We start from the raw sequence: 16,523 nt of genomic DNA on the forward strand, positions 1-16,523 counted from the left end.
CCAGGGGGGGTCCATGAACTTGCTTAATTTCATAACTTAATTTATATTGTAATCTTATGTATTTTATTTTAGGCATTTAAAAAGTTTTCTGGGAAAGGGTACATTAATTATCAGACTACCAAAGTAGTCCATGACACAAAAAAAAAAAAAAAAAGCCCACCACCCAACCTCACTAACCATTTGCCTTAGGCACTTACCATTTAGAACTGGTTCTGTTCCCCACTTCGACTTTGAAAGGATTGCAAGATTTTGTCCTCTCTGAGAGCCTCTTAGGACCCTGACCCTGTCCCTTATTACGGCTCCAACAGTCAAGAGTCTAGATGCTGCTGGCTTTTGGGCCCCATTAATTGGAAAATTGGGCTAAATACCAGCCACCTGATCTGTCCTGCTCAAAAGTACCTTGAAGCACAAAATGAAGCTGGCTGTGTGACTCTGGGCACTTAACTCCAATTGCCCCAGCAAAAAAAAATTAAAAAAAGAAAGAAAAATAAAGGATTAAGGATGAAGAGCTTGCTAGTATTTTCCCTTCAGGCTTGTCAGGGACTAGGATCCACCCTTTACATTACCATTACAATTTAAAGTCCTTACACTACTTTCTCAAAGCAATCTAGCAAAAAGAACAGTCATGCCCTGAGAAAAACGCATACAATAAAAACACTAAAAACAACAGTCTTTTGAAAGAGTTAATAGGATCAATGCAAACTGTACCTTTGATCCAGCAGTGTTACTACAGGGCTTATATTCCCAAAGAGATTTTAAAGAAGGGAAAGGGACCTGTATGTGCAAGAATGTTTGTGGCAGCCCTCTTTGTAGTGGCCAGATACTGGAAACTGAGTGGATGCCCCTCAATTGGAGAATGGCTGAATAAATTGTGGTATATGAATATTACTGTTCGATAAGAAATGACCGATAGGATGATTTCAGAAAGGCCTGGAGAGACTTACACGAACTGATGCTGAGTGAAATGAGTAGGCCAGGAGATCATTATATACTTCAACAATACTATATGATGACCAATTCTGATGGATCTGGCCATCCTCAGCAATGAGATGAACCAAATCAGTTCCAATGGAGCAGTAATGAACTGAACCACCTATGCCCAGCAAAAGAACTCTGGGAGATAACTAAGAATCATTACATTGAATTCCCAACTCTCTCTATTTTTGCCTGCCTGCATTTTTTGATTTCCTTCACAGGCTAATTGTACAATATTTCAGAGTCCAATTCTTTTTGTACAACAAAATAACGGTTTGGTCATGTATACTTATTGTGTATCTAATTTATACTTTAAGATATTTAACATCTACTGATCATCCTGCCATCTGGGGGAGGAGGAGGGGGGAAGGAGGGGAAAAATTGGAACAAGAGGTTTGGCAATTGTCAATGCTGTAAAGTTACCCATTCATATAACCTGTAAATAAAAGGCTATTAAAAATTAAAAAAAAAAAAAAAAGGAAATAGGTTCAATGAAATGACCAATCATAATTCCAAAGGAGCAAAGCTGAAAAACATGCTACCAACACTCTTGATTGAGACACAATAGATTCAAGGCAGAATCAGATGTGGTTTTTTTGGATAGGGTAAACGTATGTTCCTCATTTTGTTTTGACAATGAACACCTGTTTTTCTTTTCATTTTTTAGGGGATGGATGTGAGAGGGACAGGAAAAAAAAAAGTCAACTATAAAGTAAAATCTAAAAAATGCAAAAGAATAAAGATCTGTTACCATAAAGTAAAGTATAATAGTATGATGATCTATCATGAAAGTTATAAAAAGGCATTTTAAAAAAATTGAATTGGAGAATTTCCTAATAAAAAAAATCACCATGTTGAATCTATAAAGCAAAAATTGTTTTTTTTGTACATCTAAATTTCCATATACCTATCAGGTTTGCTAAAGTAGCAAATACACCAAAACTAGGAAATATTCCAAAATACTCAGAACCCTAAAAAGTCTATTAAAAGATTCTCAGTAAGCTTGTTCCACTGAACCAAGCTAGTAGTGTAAGCTTCAACAGGTTATCACTGTTTTCCTCATTATTTTATCCAATAAAGTCAACTATTATTAATAAGGACCTTAAGTAGTTATTAAGTGCTTAAAAAAAAATTTTTAGTGCCTTAAAAATCTGTCCACTTGAATACAAGAAAAAATACACACACATTGTGGCAATTACTGACTTTACCAAAATAACATCTTTTGAAGAACAAAGCCAGAAATCTCAGGTGTATTTTTTTTTTTTTTTACCATATTTAAACATTGGTTATTACACTTCTCTAAAAAGGATGCAAAATTTATCATCTCCAACATGTGGCCCAACACATATTTCACTGCATAACTAAAATTTGATCCCCCCCTCCACATTAAACAGCATCTCAGTTGGGGATGGTGGAAGAAAAGAGGATGAACTGGATTTGTACAACTTACTTGCAGGACGAAGTTGGATGGTGATAAGCACATTCATCCCCATTTTTGCAGGCAGGCCAGTACTTGCAGCGCTCTGGTAGTTTCTCTGGTTTCTGGGTGATACTCAATTCACTCATTTCAACTGTGAGAGGAAGAAGATTCAACAAATATTTTGTTAATTATGGATTTTTAAAATGCCACGAATTGCCTAATACACACCAATTCTGGTAATAACATCTTGTAAGAGGAGATTCTAAGGAAATACATATCTGCAAGTGAGAAAACAAGAGTTTAATGGCCATCCAAAGTTCCTAAATTAAATGCAACCCTGAAAAAGTGGGGAAGGAGGCATAATGAACTGCACAGATCATTGAGAAGATATTTTTTAAGATTTACATGGACTATACACTATAGTTTCTCATTGTTACAGAAAAAATCCTATCAGTCACACAAGAGAATCCAGTGCAAATTTCACCACATAACTGTTACCACTTTATGCTCTCACTTCCACCCCAAAACATACATAATCTTTACAACATATCAAAATTACATTATTAGTGGTCACAGAGACTTGCACTTTGCATCTCTGGGAGATGATGACCCCTAGGCCTAACAGATAATATCAAAATCACATTGTTAGTGGTCAGAGAAACTTACACCCCTGGGAGAAGAAGACCCTTAGGCCTAACAGATGACCTGAAACAAGAGTGATACAAAGAATTTGTCCTCTCAACATTTGGAACAATTCTGTCTAAGTCCTTGTAGAGGCAGAGATGAAAATCAATACATTATGAAAAGCCCTTAAGAACAAAAGAGAGGAAATGCATCACCCCTTTTTACTGGTAAAGAAGGGGATTAAAAGAGCAGATTAGCAATACAGGCTTCTCAAGCATACTATCTGTTGGTTTTGCTTAACTTTTTCTTTGTAATACAGCAAGACTCCTGGGGACAGAAAGTAGGAATGTCACACATCCAGAAATGACAATGACCAACACAAAAGGACCCAAGTAATTTTTAATATACTATGGCAGGGAACTGTGAAATGCCCTTCCTGTAAGAGAATAAATGAATTAAGAAGTCAATGAATAGGAAGTCTCCTATTCAAGAGGAGTTACAAAAGAAACATAAAAGACAAAATAATACAACTACTTCATAACTAGAAAATTAAAGAATTTATCAGTATTTGAAGGCAACTTTCAAGAGAAATTACACTAGACTTCTTTGTATTTGATAGAATTATTAACGTCGGCTGGATGTGACTAAAAGCTTCCCCTGGCTATCTTCTTTTTTTAAATACATACCATAAAATGCTCCTTTTCCAGTTTTCCAGTCTTCACTGGATTAATATTTTATGTAAATACCCATTTCTACCTTGATGCTAATGACTTTGCTAGGTGTGCATCAAAGTGTATAGTACATACACATGCAATATTATGGGCATATGTGAGTGTCTCCTGATTTTCCCATAAGATCACCAATTTAAACATTCAGCATACTGCAATTCCATAGGACAAAGAAAAATACTGTGCCTTAAACAAAAAAATAAAGTTTGAGAATGACTGATACAGTAACATCTGTGATGACAGAAAAGTGAGCTGCCCTGAAGAAACCACACAGCTGGAAAATGAGAGTTGTACTTTGAAAAGAGGGGTTGGGAGTACCACCATCCTTAACACTCATCTATATTGTGATGGCTGATATTTAAACACCTTCATTATATTTTACATACACACATGCCAAATTGCTATGCTTCTTTCAATGCTGAATGTAGCAGGATGTTTTCCTGAAAAAACTACATCTATATTTAAAAGATTTAAGAATTTTTCAGAAACAGCATATGACAAAAAGTATCTTTTCTATTTCAGCCTAAGCCTAACGTAGTCAAGAAAATACTAAACCTTTCACAAATCTTAGTCTACTTTTGATTGTAAGAGACTTTCCATTTAGATAATGCTGCCTTTCATTTTTAAAAGGAAATTCCTACTAGTGAACTTTTGATTTACTCTATCATCCATGGCAATTACTAACAGTCTAATCATGATTTCAAAATGGAATCACAGAGAAGATATCCTAAGATATATCAACTAAAAGTCACAATAAATTGCTTCACTTAAATACAGATTTCCATGATCTACATTCACCAGATTTTAAGAGTTAGAAAAGACCTCAGAGGTCATCCTCTGAAATGACTATCTACTACCTTTAATAAGCAGTTACCTAGCATTCACAAAGACCTCTAACTCTAATGAGGCACAGGGAAGGAGGCCCTTGGGGAGAGAAACACTACTTCCAACAACAGCCAATTCCAATTTTGCAGTTTTGGGGGTACATTTTTTGAGCAATCAACTAATTTTCATATACATTACTAAAAAAAATGTATTTTTTCGTTAAGTCCTCCAATCCACAACTTTTAAAATCTTGGTTATTTTCAAGATTCAGTAATTATTTATCTGTCACAGGATTGTTTATAAACCTTTAAGAGGTTTGGAGAGTTTAACTATCATTCTCTCTAGTCAGAATGGAAACTTTTAATAGTCTAGTTCTTGTTACTAGATATACTCGATTAGAGAGCAAGTTAAGTTATGATAAACATTCACCTACCTAAAAGGGAGTGGACCAGAAACTCTTACAATCCAGCTATTACTGCATGGAAGTTTTTACAGACCATATCTTTTCTGACACTATTAAATGCTATAGTTTCCTAACAGAATTAGTGAGCAAAAAACTTTTTTTTAACACAAGAAATTTCACTCCTACAAGTAGCAGCTAAAGTCAATTTTTTAAATACCAGGGAGACTGAGAAGTTTCTTTAATTTAAAAAAAAAAAAAGATTCTAAGAATGATCTTTCAGACTTCAAAAGGTACGGCAGAATGGCAGACTATTCTAATTTAACATTCAAAACATTAGTAGTATATTTGGATTTTATGCCTCTATTTTCCTTTTTCATAGTAGATGTTGCAGTCTTTTATCCAAAATAAAATGAAAAAAATCAGAATCCATATTTTTCCATAAATCACCCTTCTGGTGAAGAGTGAAAGGATAATCTTTGTACATGCAAGAGAATATTTTAATTGAAAGATTTTCTTCATAGGGAAAACTTTCCAATAAAAGGACGATCTGAATACCAGACACACCATTTGAAAAACTACCATCAGGGTCATCAAGCTGCCTGCTCATCAACTGTGACTGCTGTGGGCGGAGGCCTTTTAATCCCTTGATTGTGGATGCAGTTTGGTTTATTGGTTTCATTCCTTCAAAACATATGTCCTCCTCCTCTTGATCCGACATGTATCCTGGAGGGCTGGGGACACCATCCAGCGTCACTATAAACTTGGGACTTGCAGGTTTATCTGGTTGTACAAGATCTCTGCCAAATAGAAAATGCCATAGAAGGAAAATATGAATATAATTTTTAAAAGTAGTTAATTTCTATTGTAAGTACTCTTCAGAACAATCTACATTTACTTGCTGAGAATGCTACCAACAAGAAATGACTAGCTAAATCTTCTTTAAATGAATATCTATATGCTAAAGAGATTAAAAGGTACAATATTGTTAACATAATCAAAATTTGTCATTGTGTTTTGTCCACCGTAATAGTCAATGCTTATGAAGTGCTTAAAATGCATCCATTATTTGCTTAAATCCCGAGTATACAAAGAAGATACCCTCTCCCTTAATTGTCCTCACCTTCAACGATTAGATCGTCTAATGGGGGGAAACAACCTGCACTACATAAAAACACAGTTACATAAATAACTAATATAATGAAGATCAAGGAAATCTGACAGGGGAAGGCATTAGCAATGTGGTGACTTTATATCCTAATAGGGTTTTCTTTCCCTATTACATACCCAACCTAAGTACATACACAAAATAAAAACAAGGAGGATTGCAGAGAAGCTGGAAGATCAGGAAAGGCTTCACCCAAGTGTCTTTCTTTTAATAAGAAAAAAAAGTTACCGTGTTTGTATGAGCCGTCCTGAAAGAACCCGAAGTGTATCTGCAGTCTTCAGTCCAGAGTCCTGGTTCGGAGTCGCTACCAATTCTTCTGACAGCTTCGGTTTCTTCAGGATGAACGATCTTGTGTCTGCATGGACCATGGATTCCATGTCATAGTAATCTGACCCAAGAAAATTGGCCACAAACATAATTATTCTTAAATATATATTTATATTTAAATATAGCTTTAAAGGAGTATTAGGCATCTCTTACATAAAAGACTATTCACAGCATGTATAACCTGAGGTGTAAAAATGCCAATCACTCTTCCTATGGATGCTGATCGTCCTGTAGAGACAAGGTTACTACTCCTCTCATGATTTTTTTAAGTCCTAATTGAGAATTCTAAAGTGCTTTACTAGCAGTAATTGATAATTTAAAGATATAAAATCTCTTTGGAAAACCTAGATGGATTAGTTAGTAGGCCCATTATTGTCTAGAGTTGATTGCTATACAATATTGCCCCCTGAGACACCAAGCTCTTAAGACAACACAGATCTGTTTCATCCATTTTGCAGAGTTCCACTTGCCACTTCAAACTTAATGCTTCTTAATGATGGGAATAACTTCACTCTATTTCACATGTCAAGCTAAAAAGGGTTAGAGGATGCCCACAAAAGTAAACAAAAGATAGGAGAGGAACCTAGTGAGGAACAGACATATTCTTCAATATAATCAAACACAGGTTGTCACCATAACCATACTGCACTGTAAAACAGGTCTAATCATTAGCAGGACATCAACTGGCTAAAGAATCTGCATTTAAATGCCATTTTTCTATAAATGTAGCAACTTGTCATGGAAGCAGGGACAAAACATATAAACACCCAATTTTAAATATCCTAAGCTTTAAGAAAAGGTAAAAAACCCAGACTCTAAGACAACACATGCATACACACAAAAGAAAGCACACACCACCATCTGAAAACTACAGTACCACAAAGGAAATTTAAAGCCATTACCAACCTGGACTCATTTGTAAAGTTTCCTCCACTACTGGGTCAATTTGCAGTCGGGAAAACAACTGCCTTTGTTGAGCTCCTAAAGATAGCATGGATTAAAAGAAGATTTCACTAAATCTCAAAAGTAATCAATACCTATATGTTTAACTTAAAAAGAGAAAAGTATTTCTATGTTTGAATATAATGTATCAATTCTCCTGATTGAAAGCTTTAAAGTAATCTCATTGTCATATTCCAACACAACACCACATCCATGCATCCATCACCTGAGGAAAAAGCTACACTTGGGGGTAACAGCAACGTAGCAATTTCAAGTATTGTTGAATTTCTTGCTAGCAGAAGACCTAAAATCAGTGTTTCAAAGCTTGAGTGATAACAGAGATTGAAAAGAACACATAGAGCCATTCCAAAGGGGTTTCAGAAAATGGAGCTGTAGGGCACCAATGAACTAAATGATGGTGTAGAGAGCACCAAGTGCAAGACATATGAAAAGTATACATCAACAATCTAACTCCTTGGCCTTTTCCCCTCATCCCACCTTACAACTTTTAAGAGAGAATAGAGCCATGAAAACTGAAGCATTCCAAACAGCTAGCTGGGTCATATCAGGTTTCTGCTACATATGTGAAGTAGAAAATGAAAAATTTTAAGAATTAGTATTCAGAATTCATCATTAATATTAGATTTAATTTAAGAATTTATTATTTAAGAATCAGTATTCCAGTTGCTGAGAAAGTATAAAAATGCCAATTACTTTAGGTTCCTATAAAAAAGGAAACATTTCAAGCAGAGTTGTTTTGTTTTCTAAATAGGCTCATTACTTTCTAATATTCTGATAATCTACACTTGTATTTTCATTTTCTGTTCTATATTGAAAAATGATAGAAGAGTTAATCTATACAATTTTAGTTTTTCATATCCCTATCACTACCTATAGTTTAAGTGCCTTGCACGCAGAAGATACCGAGATGATTATTAATGATATAAAACAAAAGCCTTTCCACTCTCCCAGGAGAACAAAAAGTCAGGAATTAGCAAAATGAAAAATATCAGTAACTAAAAAATTGTTCTATTTTTTGTTAATAAAGAATTTTTTCAAACTGTAGATGTCAACAGAATTATCTACTCTCTAGCTATGTACCAAATTTTATTGAAATGTGTTAAAAGTTAAAAAATATTAACAGAAATTTTTTTTTGTTTCAAAGTAGCATAACCTTTAGTAAAGTACCAAAGCACAACAAAATTAATCCAATTAACTTCAAGTTACAATGGCTCAAATAGACAAACAAATACAAAATGTCAAACAAGGAGTAAAAACAAGGACCTCCATTCAGGCAATTAGCATTTTTGTCCTGCTAAAGCAACTAACATAAGAAGTAGAAAAAAAGATCATGGAAGCTTTCATTCCAAATATATTCAGATACTAAAACATTTTTGATAAAATGAAATAACTGCAATAGATAACTTTTAGATGTCAAGTGCATTCAGATAAATATACAGAAGATGACATATTTACTTTAAAGGTGTTTCAAATGTCTAAGCAATATTTTCCCTATCCTTCTTAGAGCTTAAGATTTTAAGATGAGAACCTATAGAAATTTTGGAATTCTAAGAATTCTAAGCTTCTGTTTCATTTAACAGGATTCAAAAACTGGCAGGATCCTAACGGATCAACCTCATCCAAATTCATTTTTTACAAATAACAGGATTAAGACCTCACTCAAGATCACACACATATATTCAAAAGAGCTGGAATAAAAATCCCAGTTCCTTTTAAATCATGAAGAATTCACATTTGTTCACTAGAAACACATGAGAAAACAAAAGGTCTGAATGAAGTGCTGTCATAGCCACGCCGAGTTTGAGAAGATGGATATCTTCTGTATTAAGAAGATGGATATCTGAATGATGCATTCAAAAGAGTTTACCTTTTTCAATGTTTCTAAGGAAGCCAATTATTTTTATGTCAGTAGTCCTTGACTGTGTTTCAAAATCTTGTAGTTTCTCTTGAAGATCTTCAAATTGCCTGTTGCATTCAGATGATGATGTTGAAAATTCATTCATTTTAACCTCCAAAGATGAAATTTTAGCTTCATTCTGTGATACTCTAACATTTAGGTCAAAAAGATTTGCTTCCACTGTTAAAACTGCTGCCTTCATGCCTTTAATTTCATTAATATCATTGGATATTTTCCTCAATAGGTGTAAAATACTATCTAGCTCATCCAGCGAACAAGAGGAACTTGTTACAGTTCCCAACTCAATTGGCCCAGGTGAGAAGAAGATTGGTGAAGATGGTGACAAGTACCTTGATGACATTTTCATAGGTTTTTCTATCTCCTTTACTGTTAGGTGACTTTTCTTTCAACAGCCTATTACTTTAGATGGTTTCATCAAAAGGTAAAAGCAGAGATGAAAGCTTTTTACCTCAAGAGGCACTAAATTAAGTCTGTACTACATTTTAAAACCTACAATTAAGATAGTGTTACACATTTCCAGAGTCCTAAGTTAAAGTAGCTTTGAAAATGCTGTATAACAACCCACGCTAATTTTCCCTACACCTCAATGAATAAGCCCTGAAACTTAGTCCCCTGTTTCTCATGAGTGCTACTTTATAGCTCCTCTTTAAACAATAAACCCCATTATTACATGCAAAAATACATCCTGGCTTGTGATTGGCTGAAAACAAACAATGTGACACATCAGGAATTTTCTATTATTTACATCATGTGTCAGAAGTACTAAGGACCTAAATCAAAAATTAACTACGCTTAAATAACATTTAGTAATGTACTCATCAGAAGATAAAACATAATTTAAATATTTATCAATGGCAAATCTCTGATTTTGGATTATTTCTAAAGTCTGTCTTTTTAAAAAACAAAACAAAAAATAAACAATAGATTTTGAGCTATCATCCCCTCTTCAAGATTTATGATACAGGAATTGGACAGTACCAACTCATTTTATAGCCAAATCCATAAAATAATGTCTTTTTTAGATGTACAAATTGGATGGTCTGAACATTTTAACTTTTTTTATATATAAAATGTTTTTTTATTTTATTTTTTTATAAATATACATTTCATATATATTATATTTATTATTATATTTATATATATAAAAAAGTTAAAATGTTCAGACCATCCAATTTGTTTGTTTTTTTTTAATATATAAAAAGTTAAAATGTTCAGACTATCCAATTTGTACATCTAAAAAAGACATGCAAACATTACATGATCATAGAGTGTCATTTTACAGAGAGTAAACTTTTCAAATCCATGAATAATAATGTTATGATTAAATAGTAAACACAAAATACATATCATTTATGGTGGCTATCCATTAGAGGGTTTTTGTTTTTGCAACTTTTTATTATTTTTTCTTATACACAAAAGAAATTCTAGTTAATATATCTGGAATGAAGAAATAACGGTTTCAATTCTAAATTCTATGAAATTTGAATAAGCATGTTATATTAGTATCTCTAAAATAATTTAAAAACATAAAGATAGTATAAGATTTAGAATTGGAAAAGACTTTAGAAATTATCTACTCTATCCAAGTTAACATATACAAACAGAAAGCACTCCATTTTAGGTAAGCTGGTTACATGTATAGATAGGCATACACATATAGACAAAGATTATAGATATTTTAACCATATATCATTGCTTAGTGTCAGCCTACAGAGCCAATTTAAGCCACACAAAAAGAGGAATGTCAGCACATTACACTGACACTATAGCAATTATTATTTCAATTTCAGGAAATTTCATCTGTGGCCTATCCAACTTTTAAAATAAATGATAAGATTTGGACTACAATTGGCATTAACTGTTTTCAGCAAAAGTTGATGGTATCATGATTTTTATAACAATGGAATGATAATCAAGGCTCTGTCACTACCTAGCTATGTAATTTTATAGAAGTTATGTAACTCTGGATATATCAGTTTTCCCTACCTGTAAAATCAGGAATTTGGTAATGCATGAAAAACCTCAAACCTAAATACTTTTAGGACTCTGGAAGTCATTTTTACATAATTACAGAAATGCAAGACAGAATATTATTTTGATAAAATTTAAAACACAAACTCATCTGTTACTTAGCTGCCAATCTCTGGCTTTCTAATGATGAAAAGTTTCCCCTTCTGGATCAAATATCTTGAAGGTCCTTTCCATTTCTAATTAATTCTATAATTTTTAAAGAGAACAGAAGGGAGCAAAGAGCACTGTCTAACATACATACACACGTTTGCATCTTAAACTCCCTGTATTTTAAATTCCAACCAAACTGAATTTCTCTTTTTCGAACACATTTTATGATTTTCAGTCTCCACTGTTTTTTTTAAAAACATTTCCTAATGCCTGGAATGCCCTCTTTACCAACTAGGTGCTTATCCATCCTTAAAAATCCAAAACAAAGATCACCTCCTTTATAAAGTCTTCTCTGATTCTCTTAGTTGGTGAAGACCACCTCTGCCACTTCAAATTTCAGTATATCTATTTTATATTTAAAACATCTATATTATAATTATTTGTCATAAACCCTTATTAGAATACAATCACTTCTGTATTTTTTATATTTACTTTTTTTCTCATTATAACTTTTCATAATTACAAACAAAATTATCATATACATCATCTGTTATTTTTTGGTTTTTATTCTAAACTTAATAACCATCAAAGAAAACATATTTACATAAATTATAAATTAAATATTATAATTTGTTTTCAAATGTATATATTAACAAAATGATAAAAATGTCCTATTTGCTTTTATCTTCTTCCTAATCTGAATTTTAAATTTTGTTATTAATTTGTACACAGTTGTAATCAGTGTATTTATTATTGTTTTATTTTTCTTCACTTACATGTTTACATATTTCTTTGTATTACTTAAATTTACAATTACAGTTCGGTTCTGCACACGTATATTGTATCCAGGATATACTGTAACCTATTCAACATGTAAAGGATTGCTTGCCATCTGGGGAAGGGGTTGAAGGGAGGGAGGGGAAAAATCGGAACATAAGTGAATGCAAGGGATAATGTTGTAAAAAATTACCCTGGCATGAGTTCTATCAATAAAACGTTATTTAAATAAATAAATAAAATAAATTTGCAATTACATATGATACAAAATCATTTTACTATAAACACAATTTATTCAGTCCTTTCCAAATCATTGGATGCATGGATTGTTGCCAGTTTTTCCCATCATGAATAAAATTGCTAGTTGAATATTTTCATAAAGATGGATAATTGTTTCTTTTGAATAGGATTCTTAAGGCAATCCTAGTAGTGTCCCTACCAAGTTTCTTATACTTGTTCTCCTACTAAGAAATTACATTCTTTGAGCATTTCTCCCCATATAATCTTTTAAATGGATTTCTTAAAATTGGCTTCTTAAAAGTTGAGATTTCACTATACTCAAAACTGTTTTAACTATTCTGAAAAGTGACTTCAAATTCTGTCTCCAAAATCATTAAACAATGCACATGACCCACCAATACCACTACTGAGTTTATACCCCAGAGATTAAAGACAAAGGAAAAAGATACATACGGACAAAAATATTTACAGCAGTACTTTTTGTGGTAGCAAAGAAATGGAAGCAAAGTGAGTGCCTAAGAATTGGAGAATGGCTAAACAAACTATAGTTTATGAATGTTATCGAACATCATTACATCATAAGAAATGATTTAAAGAGATTGAAACCTGTATAATATGATATAAAACGAACTGAGTAGAACAAGGAATATAATTTATACAATAATGTAAAGTTAATTTTTTAAGACTTAGATCAATAACATCTCCAGAAGAATGATGAAGCATGCTTTTCAACTCCTAACAAAGAACTAATGGATTCTAGAACAAGAGGAGACAGAAATATTCAGACATGACCACTATGTGTATATATTTTGCTCGATTATGTTTCACATACCATAAGCAAAGAATAGAAAGAGGATTGTAACATTCTTATTTATTGATGTTTGACACATTTTGAAAAAGAGAGGAAGAAAAAATGTTAAAGGAAGGAAACAGAGAGGGAGAAAGAACCACATTGATAGGATTTTCTCCTCTTGTTGATTTTCTATCAGATACTACTTCTGAAAACATAAACTTTTAATTGACATATTTCAGTTGTAAGACTGGCTCCAATAACTTTGAATAGCTGCAATGTGATGTGTACCTTTTGTTAAAATTCATCACTTATCTCCTGTATGTTAGTTTAAGTATTAGTTATTGTCATAGCAACCACTGTGGTTTGTATTTTCAACTAACAACTACCAGGTAGCACCTCCACTATGCCACTTCTTTCTTTTTACACTCTTTGTAATATTTGGTTTGGGGCAATTTTCAACTTTCTTCTCCCTCCACCTAAAATAAAAATTAAATTAAGTGTGATCTTGATCAGGTCAGAAGAAGTGCCTAGCAAAATATATTCTTCTAGATAATTCTGGTCTGTTCCTTGTCCAGGGGTTATCCTAGCACCATAAAACACAGCCTAGGAAACCAAACCCAGTAGTCACCCTGACATCTTGTTATGCTATTCACTTCTGATATCCCTTTTAAAAATACAAAAGATCAAAATATTTATTACCTAATGGAACTACAAAGTTTCTAGAGATGCAGTACACATTTATTTTAGGCTACCATTGTTTCCCAGGTTAAATCATCTGTAGGAAGAATAGTGGATTTGGAGAAGAATTAAAGAAGGATTCAAAGGACTCAAAAACACCTTACAGGACCAACTAAGATAACTGAATTATGTAAGAATTAATTAATTTAATAGATTCCTAAACTAAAGGAACTAGATGGCAAACCTTTTAGGACATGGAAAAATAGACTATATTGGCAAAAAGAAACCTTGATGGTAGAAACAAAGGCTTCAGCTTACTAAAAGCGAGTGATAGGGAGTAATGTTAATAATTCCAGAAGATGATTAGTTTAAAAAAAAATTGGACTCTATCCAGTTATAATTATGTTACTGGAATTGATTGTTAAATATTTAACTTTAACAAAACATCACTAAAGTGATCTATTTATTTTTGTCATCTCCTGAAATTCTGCATTTTAAATTTCATTTTATTCAAGTTTTAAGACTTTAATACATATTTTGGCACAGAAATATTAAATGCATATACAGTACTGGGACAGAAAAGGGAGGGACAAAAAACAGCAAAAAATAAGCTTGTGAAATTTTACAGCATCCTAAGAAACAAATTCAATTGTAATATGTCTATGCATTTTTGAATCTGCAAATGTTTGTCACAGATCATATTGACTACAGACATAATAGCAATGAAAGTCATGATAATCTATTACATTCATACTTAGAACCAAATAAATGCCTGCTCACATAATTGGTAAAAATAAAAAAATAAAAAAAAAAGAGCTGAAAGTATTTAACTCTATGTAAGTTAACCCCCAATATATTTGGAAATAAGCCTGCAATTCTTAAATTCCAGAGAGCAAGAGAAATGAGTCAGAATTATAAATAAGTTTATTTATAAAGAAAAAAGGAAATCAAAGACTAATGCTACTATGTGCCTCCACTAGAGGGCACTTACAAACAATTTCTAAAATCTTTTCTGGATTTTCCTTCTAATATTGTTCATAAAAACTATGTCCACTCTTGACTTTGGAAGAGTAATAACATTTTCCTTTGCCATTTCTTTCTTTACTGATCTTAACATAGCCTCCATGAGGTGTCTGTTACCCTCTCCCACAAAAAAAAAAAAAAAAAAAAAAAAAAATCATCTGCTGGGCAGTCTTGTAATAACACATGAACTAACATGGTCCTTGGATAACTTTAACTACATTAGAAGTCTTTTCAGCTACTAGGACTTGCCCAGAACTTGTCTTCAAGAGTCTAGGATCATCTCCATGTTAAAATGAGGCATTGAATTAAAACTTTAAAAGAGACTTTAATTGAATTCTCACAGTTACAAATCCCATTTCAAAAGCAAAAACAACTTTCAATCTAACTTGAAAGGCAGATTAAAACCATAATTACAGGTTTAGTGGTCACCAGGAATTGGACAAGCCACTTCTTTAATGATTCAAATAATTAAGTGGAATGGGGGAGAGGGGAATATGAAAGCAATAAGAAAGCATTTTTTAACCATACAATATTCCAAGTATGAGTATGGTAAAATGCTAAGATTGAGAAGGTAATTGTATTAAAAATGTGATCTCCCAACTTTATTCCTTCTTGTTGAAAATTTGTACTGTAGAGTCCAAATATAGGCTCTGCAACTTAAGAGAAAACATGAAAAATTATGAAATGCTTTGTAAAACAAATGATTAAATAGGTTTAGAAAATAGAATCAAGGGGAAGCTAGGTGGCACAGTAGATAGAGTACTAGCCCTGAAGTCAAGAGGACCTGAGTTCAAATCTGGTCTCAAACACTTAACACTTCCTACCTGTGTGACCCTGGGCAAGTCACTTAACCCCAATTGCCTCAGGGGAAAAAAAAAAAGAAAGAAAGAAAGAAAAGAAAAGAAAATCAATTAGTATGCAGACAAAAGTGTAAGGAGATGTTTTATCTCTAGTGAAATTTGTTATGCTTGTTAATATTACTGATGAGAGATGGCATGGCATAGTAAAAAGTTAGCTATGAAGTCAGGTAGACTGGGTTCTAGGGCCACCTCTGACAAATATTTGCTGCATGATCTCAGGGCAAGTCATTTAACTTCTTAGAGACTACAAAAATTGCAGAGCAGGTGAAAATCTGTAGAGAAAGTTTTCTTTTTCAGAGCCTCCTATACCAAGTACCTTAATCATTAATCATTAGAGATAATAATAGCTCTTATTTGTACCTAGCATTTTACAGTTTCCAAAGGTCTTTTCTTATAGTCCTCTTAGGTTGGTAATAAAAGTATTGCCCCCAATAAAATATCTGCTAAATTTTACAGAAGAGAATAATTTCTACAGAGACACTAGGACCATCTTACCAATTATTCATTTTTAAAAAAGCAAGAGAGAGACATACACCCACACAGAGATTAACCAAAGAGACATATATACCTTAGACAATGAGAAAAAAATTTCTAATCATCAGTCAGTAAACACTGAAACAGAGTAAGTACCAACTAAAGACTAAGTCAATCTTTCTTTCTTTCTTTTTTTTTTTTTTTTAAAT

At 32.7% G+C, this 16,523-nt stretch overlaps 1 protein-coding gene across 12 annotated transcripts in view; it reads right to left on the bottom strand.

Annotated features, from left to right (window-relative positions):
• ZC3H14 (zinc finger CCCH-type containing 14) overlaps window positions 1-16,523 on the bottom strand; it is a 45,369-nt gene that overhangs the window by 7,111 nt on the left and 21,735 nt on the right. For 5 of the 12 annotated variants that reach the window (XM_051977436.1, XM_051977437.1, XM_051977435.1 and 2 more), the window contains 4 exons: window positions 7,374-7,448; window positions 6,369-6,528; window positions 5,540-5,772; window positions 2,426-2,546 (listed from right to left, as the gene is read on the bottom strand). In XM_051977436.1, the coding sequence (XP_051833396.1) occupies window positions 2,426-2,546; window positions 5,540-5,772; window positions 6,369-6,528; window positions 7,374-7,448 (589 nt within the window). Of the gene's footprint in view, window positions 1-2,425; window positions 2,547-5,539; window positions 5,773-6,368; window positions 6,529-7,373; window positions 7,449-9,297; window positions 9,946-16,523 lie in introns of those variants that run through there. The other 7 variants (XM_051977442.1, XM_051977440.1, XM_051977441.1 and 4 more) reach the window with 4 other exon arrangements.

The sequence above is a fragment of the Antechinus flavipes genome, chromosome 2 (genome assembly GCF_016432865.1).
Source record: "Antechinus flavipes isolate AdamAnt ecotype Samford, QLD, Australia chromosome 2, AdamAnt_v2, whole genome shotgun sequence".
In the NCBI taxonomy this organism is placed as follows: domain Eukaryota; kingdom Metazoa; phylum Chordata; class Mammalia; order Dasyuromorphia; family Dasyuridae; genus Antechinus; species Antechinus flavipes.